Source organism: Rutidosis leptorrhynchoides, chromosome 1, assembly GCF_046630445.1.
Source record: "Rutidosis leptorrhynchoides isolate AG116_Rl617_1_P2 chromosome 1, CSIRO_AGI_Rlap_v1, whole genome shotgun sequence".
NCBI classification, from domain to species: Eukaryota; Viridiplantae; Streptophyta; class Magnoliopsida; order Asterales; family Asteraceae; genus Rutidosis; species Rutidosis leptorrhynchoides.
The window spans coordinates 457,058,112-457,065,896 of record NC_092333.1 but is presented as its reverse complement, the minus strand read 5'-3'; the positions used below and the strand labels follow the sequence as shown (position 1 = coordinate 457,065,896).

Sequence of the window (7,785 nt, the reverse complement as noted above, 5' to 3'; positions counted from 1 at the left end):
TACCCCATACCCTTTGCTATCATTATCTAAAATAAAATTTCTATCAGGATTACGAGTTATATTTTCACTATTTATTATTTTGTTATTATAAAAAATCATTATAATTTTTTATTCAAAAATAAGTTTTTGATTCTCCTTGTAAAGCGGGGACCTGCAACTGTTTAAAATTCTATACTTGTCAAATGTATCTTAGTATCTTACAAATATACGTAACCTTAGAAATTTAAAATATTAATTCTGTAAAAGATTTTGCTCATATCTTTAACTTATCAACGCTCTGAATAATAAACTACATAAATATTTGCATGTATTTTCATTTTCATGTATATACAATATACAATATATAATATATATACAAGTTTTAAATAACATATCGATCGATTTAATTTATTTATTCATTAGAGGTGGTGTGTTTCGTTCGAGGGAAATAGAACCGCAAAACCACAACTTAATATCCCAGTTCCAAAAATAGTTAAATTCACGAGATTAACTTCACGCGCGTAGGAGCGTGTAAAATTACAACAGAACATGAATATAATCCTAACGAACGACTAATATAAGCTTGAATCGTCACCACCTTCATCTTCCATCTCTCTATAATACAAAAAAAAAAAAACACATCACACGTGATACTACGATTTTGTATAACAACAATACATCACCAAACCTTAAACCACAAAAGCAAACGAACAAAACAACCACTTCATTCTAGTACTCTGTTTTAATTTTTTGTTTCTTTTTGTACCCCATATTTGATTAATGGCGTCTAACAAATTATTATCTTATTTTATTACTTTAAGGATGACAAAAAGAACCATCTATTTCATGGTTATAACCACCATCTTATGTTCATCTTCTTATTTAATCGGAAACTTAAACCTCACCGGAATTCACAGAACCACCGACTTCCGCCGTTCAACGCCGTGCAACAACTACCTAAACAACACCATAACGCAAATCCCACTTGATTTCAACCCCCACCACCTCGCCGACGACCTCCCCCACGAGCAACCCGCAGCGCGTGTACATCACTTCCCGCCGTGTTCAGCGAAATACATGGAATACACGCCGTGTGAAGACGTTGAACGGTCGTTGAAGTTTGACCGGGAAAGGTTAGTGTATAGAGAAAGACACTGCCCGGAAAAATATGAGGTGTTGAAGTGTAGAATACCAGCTCCGTACGGTTACCGGCAACCGTTCCGGTGGCCGCAGAGCCGTGACGTGGTTTGGTATGCGAACGTGCCACATAAGCATTTGACGGTTGAAAAGGCCGGACAAAACTGGGTCCGGTTTAAAGGTGACCGGTTTGCTTTTCCCGGCGGTGGGACCATGTTTCCGAACGGTGCCGGCGCGTATATTGATGAAATCGGAAAGTTGATCAATCTCCGGGACGGGTCCATCCGGACCGCACTTGATACCGGTTGTGGGGTAGGTATAACTAACTTCATTATTATTATTATTTTCTTAATTTTAAGGATTATATTTTTTTTTTTTGAAAAGCCAACAAAAATTATATTAGAAAAGGAAAAGATACAACCAGGAGGGCCTTAGGCCAAATTACAAAAATAGCAACTAGAGCTTAAGCTAAACAAGTAAACGCGAAAACACCTACGCACGAAGAAACATGTAAACATAAAAAGGAAGATACAAACTAAACAAAGATCACGTATATATAAAACAGTGTGTATAGTTAAAAGTTGGTAGGAAAAAGCCTTCATCCGTCGGTTACTACTAGGAGAGGTCAACTTGTGCCAAGACAAGCCGGAATAGGACACGAGATACAGTGCTGATCAAGCAGCGACAAAGCAATCGAGCCTAAAACCACTTAGAGCTCTCTAAGAAGCAATTCAACAGAATCCGGCATAAAAAACCTACCTTAACCAACACCTACTTTTGAGAGAGATGCATCGAAACTTTTGGGATTAGTGATCCAAGATAACCAATTTAGAGAACCTTTTTTCCAACGAGCGTTTATCCACTCGAAACTTTTGCTTTGAATATCTGCGACGGTCTTTGAGGAGCTAAAACAGTTGCCACCGAACGTACGGGCATTCCTATGAGCCCAAATATGGTATGAAGTAACCCAAACAACGGCTTGCCAAATGGTTAATCCATGATGGGAATTTAAACACGGGTTTGGACTTTTTGCAATGTCGGAAATATTTGAGATAGGTAGATGGCTAAGATTCCACCATTTTCGTATTCTAACCCAAATGTCTTTTGCAAAACTACATGTAAGGAGCGTGTGGTGAAGAGATTCAATATCGTCATCACAAACCGGACATCTCAAGGAGTGAAGATCAATACCTTTTTTATCTAACGAGACTCTAACAGGCAATTTGTTTTGTTTCGCCCTCCAAACGAAGATACCTATCTTTTGCGGGATAAGAGGGTTAAGGTCCGTAGGCTGAGGCGGAGACGTAAATGCACTTTCGGCTGCTCGTGAACTGAGAAACTCAACCAAGGAGTTGGTGGAAAATCGACCCGACGGGTCAAGCTTCCAAGACCAAGGGGATGCAGGCTGCCGAGAAGTGCCAGCAGCAGGAGCAGGCAGACCAGCGGAAGAGCATGCAAAGGGGTGCGCTTTGATTGCTTCGGTAAGAGCAATAAGGTCATCTTCATTACGCCATCTCGGGGTCAAGGTCCAATTCCATTTGAAAACCAACGGGCTAACTGAAAAATCCAAACGATCGGCAATGGAGGCATCTATAGAAGCCTCGAGTTTGAAAAGTCTCGGATACGCGTCTTTGAGAGGCATGTCTCCTATCCACTTGTCAATCCAAAATTTCGTGCCCGCACCATTACCTACATCTTTTACAAAAGCATTAGAAAGATTACACCCTAACTTAGTTAGGGTGTTTTCAATAATGATAATATTATACCAAGGGCGACCCGAGAGCCGATTCAAATTGTTTTCGTAATACAACTGTTACTCCGTATTAGGTAAGATCCAAATACAACTGTTACTCCGTATTAGGTAATTTCCATAGATAATACGGAGTATTTAATATCAATTTAATATCAAATACTCAATATAATCCTTAAAAAGGTATATAAGTAAATAAATACTCTATATTATTAGTCAACATTACCGTAAATGTGAATTCGACTTCAATGCAATAGATATGATTCTCCGATCTTATAACCAAAAGATATTGATGGCCATGTTCGATCATTGAACATCCTTGGACACTTGGAATGATCTGTATTTCAAATAATATGACTCAATGTCTCAATTCATATTTCACTTTAGCTTACCTATTTCGCCTGTAGGTATGAATTTATTATGATAAAGTTTCCAAATTTAACAACAAAACACTTAAAATGATGTACATTGCCTACTATTTATAGGATAGGCGAACTTGACCTTAGTAACTGTATTCGTTGTGAAAGTATGGTTGCGAAAGTATGGTGCTCAACGCAATTCTTATTGTGTACTGTATATTGTATTATTGTATGCGCATAATTCATACTCTCTCATGCGCAATTTACGCAATCAATTAGTATTTATGATATTTGGTACATATATAATATTAGCATTTCATTACAAGCTATGTTAGATAGAGAAATTAGACACGATGATTATCTTTTGGATTTATATTATTTTGTTTGAGCTAATACTTTTTGGTCTTTCACTGATATCCAATGGTACATCAGAAAGAAAATATGTTGAAAGGTTTTATCTAATTATTCAAATCTAGAACAAAATGTGCATTTGAACAGTCAAAAAAATTTAAGAGTTCAAACTTTTGAAAAGTCATATGTAATAAACCATTAAGTTATAATCTCACTCTTAATTTAATAGTCCAGATAACAAAAATACAGTTTAAGAAATGTAATTATCATCTTGTACTTTTTGAAGTATATGGAATACAATGAAAATAAATATATTAATTTGTAATTAGCTAATTTATAGATTATGGACTTAAAAAGATTAGTTATATGTATTATAAAAAATTTACGATTATAACAGATTAATTTTTATGTATCAAACAGGGATTCCTAATTTAATGAGAAGGCGGTATTCAAATTGAACTTGTATCATACATTCTTTTCTTATGGTCTTAATCATGATAATAGAGAATAGAGATGTCAACCCACGAGAATAAACACATGACTTGCGGGTATCAATTCATTGTTGGTGGATAAATGCGTAAATTTTACCCTCCCGCAAGTACAAAATTCTATCATATTTCAGTTATTTATCAGAGGGGATTGAACAGGTATATTCTAACATCACTAAACATATTTTATAAACTATAAAATATGTTTAGTGATGTTCGAATATATCAGTTCAATCCCTTTTGATAAGTAACACTGAAGTATGATATAATTTTGTATAGAGAAAAATGATGTATATTCGAACATCATTTAACATATTTTATAGTGTTGTATAGAAAAAAATTGAAACGAATGAAAACAAGTATAACGAAACTTAAATCAAATTCTTAAACCGAAAGAATTCGACCGAAGACTTTTGATTTGTTTTTTTTTTTTTTTTTTTCATATGGTTTGATTTTTGGATTAAACGGTTTACAACTAAATATTTAAGATAATATATATGAATTAAAACTGATAGATACAATTTATCCTCCTTTTTATCAAAACCCTTTAAAAATGTATATATTTATCTTCAACATTTGTAAAGCATTTTATTTATCTTCAGCGTTTGTAAAGCAATTTGTCCGCTATAGTATAGATAAGCACTAACGATTAAAGCGGATACCATTTTTTTCTTTCTGTTGTTGTCACAACCAAATTTCATAGTGATTGTTCTATTATACCATTCTTCAATTATTTTTTTACAGGTGGCTAGTTTAGGAGCTTATCTTTTATCAAAGAACATCTTAACAATGTCATTTGCACCAAAAGATACTCATATAGCTCAAGTACAATTCGCACTAGAGCGAGGAGTTCCAGCTTTAATCGGCGTTCTTGCTTCAATTCGTTTACCTTACCCTTCTCGTGCTTTTGACATGGCTCATTGTTCCCGTTGCCTCATCCCATGGGGACAATATGGTTAACAAACTATTCTTGAAACGGTTCATGTACAACTTGTATTATTCGTTATTAAGATCGCTTGTAACTTTGTGCTTTTCTTGATAGATGGTTTGTATTTGATCGAAGTTGATAGAGTTCTACGTCCTGGAGGATACTGGATCCTTTCGGGCCCACCTATTAACTGGGAGAAGCGTTGGAAGGGTTGGGGAAAAACACGAGAAGATTTTAAAGCAGAGCAAGACAAGATTGAGGGCGTAGCGAAAAGCCTATGTTGGAAAAAATTGATTCAAAAGGACGATATCGCCATTTGGCAAAAGCCTACAAATCATGTTCATTGTAAAATCAATCGTAAGGTTTTCAAGAAACCACAGTTTTGCCAAAATCAAGATCCAGACAGAGCATGGTAATTTTGTCACATAAAAGTTTATCATTTTGCATGTTGTTAATGTTCTTATGTGACAAGGTGTCAAAGTTATGTTTTGCAGGTATACTAAAATTGAGACATGTTTAACTCCGTTACCAGATGTTTCCAACATTAAGGAAACATCTGGTGGCGGGCCAGTTGAGAAATGGCCTGCGAGATTGACATCAACCCCACCAAGAATCATTAGTCATAGTGTAGGAGAAATTACAGAAGACATATTTAGAACCGATACGGATATATGGATGAAGAGATTATCACATTACCAGATACTAGACCAACAATTGGCTGAAAGAGGACGGTATCGTAACATACTAGATATGAATTCTTACTTAGGAGGTTTTGCAGCCGCACTTGTTCTTAATAAGGACCCAGTGTGGGTTATGAACGTTGTACCAATCGAGGCGAGCGTTAACACTCTTGGAGTTATATATGAGCGTGGACTGATTGGAACTTATCAGAATTGGTATGTTTTCATCATTCATACAGTTACCGATTTTTGAACAATATATATTACGGGTAATGATAAATCCACCGGACTTTTTGATAAATCTGCCGCTCACATGCATTAAGGAGTTGTACCGTACAACTTACTAATGGATATTTGTGGTGAATTTGTCAAAAGATGCGGTGGATGTATCACCACCCATACATTATGCTTGTCTTATGAGCTCGGATTGATTGGAACTTATCAAAATTTCCATCATTCGTAAAGTTATCGACTTTTTGAATAATATATTATGCCTGTCTTATTATCATTCGGAAGCAGTCTCTTTACCTTCGAGTTGAAGGTTGTCTTTCTGTCCAAGAGTTGAGAAACGACCCTTCATACCTATATCTTACTTCCCCATACGCCACAATCTATTGTTGTGACTTCTTGTTAACATAAAAAAGAAAAGGTATCCGAGCATGAAGGTTCAAATAACTATAATACTTGTTATCTAGGTGTGAAGCTATGTCTACTTATCCAAGAACATATGACTTCATTCATGCAGATGGGATCTTTAGCTTATACAAAGACAAGTAAGATATATGTTTGAGATATCTATTCTTATTCTTATATAAATTATAGTTTTATATTATATTATTAATTATTATTAGTATAGGCTTATAGAGAAGTGAATGCATAAAGATGTTTGCTATTACAGATGTGAGATGGAGAACATATTGTTGGAAATGGACCGGATTTTACGACCTCAAGGAAGTGTTATAATTCGTGACGATGTTGACTTGTTGGTCAACTCAAAGACCATTGCGGACGAACTCCAGTGGGAAACAAGATTGGTCGACCACGAAGATGGACCACTTGTTCGAGAAAAAATTCTCATTGCTACGAAGCAGTATTGGACGGTCCCAGTCCCTAACCACGATCAATAACGGGCTAGGGCTCAGGCTCAGGCTCTTTAACAAGTTCTCAATTTTTACTATTTTTAATAAATATTTGGTAAAACAAAAGATAACGTCATTTTCTGAGAAATGTATGTATAAGATTATAGGAATCACATGTTGAATTGAACCATATATATTGACATATAATCCCTACTGCAAATAAAAATATAACTGTTTGTGGTTTTCTTAATCCTTTTTCAAACAAATTGTCAAAACCGAATCGACAAAATTACTCGGCACATGATCTGTGTTTAAGAAAAGATTAACGGCCGTTTGTTGAAAGGACTATCTTTGATCAAAATTACTCAGCACACGATCTGTGTTTAAGAAAAGATTAACGGCCGTTTATTGAAAAGGACTATCTTTGATCAAACTGCTAACTTAGGGGCTATTATTAATTAAAGAAAAAAAATATCATATTTGCTCCTCAAAGTTTGTACCAAAAATCAAGATGAAACCTAAAGTTTAGATAGATCAAGATTGGTCCCAAGTTTTTAACTTTGTACACGTTTGGTCTCACAATATAACAAACACTAATAGTATGCAGTTAAGTGAAACACATGACAAACATGTGATGGCCTATTTCGTCTTTGTACATGTGAAGATTTATGAGTCTCAGTTTTTGGCTTGCAAAAGTGGAAATAGATATTTTTCTTAGATTGATCTTGACCCGAGTCTGCTTGGTGGCTGGCTTTTCTCACAGTACGTCTGGATTTTTCAGTTTCAGATGAATTGGAGAGGCCATTATCAATGTTTGCAATAGGAAGTTTGCGAACGCTTCTATTTGGTCCCCTATTTTGATTTTCTCAGAATGCAAATTGGTCTACTTTCATTTAGGTTTTGGATCAAGCATCTTTTTTTGTTGCAATAGGGGTTCCCAAAAGGAAGAAGACGACCAACGCTCAAGCCCCTCGCAAATTTAGAGCTTGCATTCTTCTCAAACCCTAATAATTTTTCTAATAGAAACACAGTAA

At 35.3% G+C, this 7,785-nt stretch overlaps 1 protein-coding gene across 1 annotated transcript; it reads left to right on the top strand.

Annotated features, from left to right (window-relative positions):
- Positions 1-529: 529 nt before the first annotated feature.
- LOC139873889 (probable methyltransferase PMT15) lies at positions 530-6,979 on the top strand. Its single transcript, XM_071861636.1, has 6 exons — positions 530-1,428; positions 4,809-5,019; positions 5,107-5,404; positions 5,487-5,888; positions 6,368-6,445; positions 6,571-6,979. Exons 1-6 carry the CDS (start codon positions 760-762, stop codon positions 6,797-6,799), a joined length of 1,887 nt encoding a protein of 628 aa, XP_071717737.1. The 5' UTR covers positions 530-759; the 3' UTR covers positions 6,800-6,979.
- The last annotated feature ends 806 nt before the right edge of the window (positions 6,980-7,785 follow it).

Coding starts and splice junctions, on each gene's coding strand:
- LOC139873889 (XM_071861636.1), top strand. CDS start 760: ATGGCGTCTAACAAATTATTATCTTATTTTATTACTTTAAGGATGACA. Junction 1,429..4,808: donor CACTTGATACCGGTTGTGGG/GTAGGTATAACT, acceptor ATTTTTTTACAG/GTGGCTAGTTTAGGAGCTTA. Junction 6,446..6,570: donor TTTAGCTTATACAAAGACAA/GTAAGATATATG, acceptor TTGCTATTACAG/ATGTGAGATGGAGAACATAT.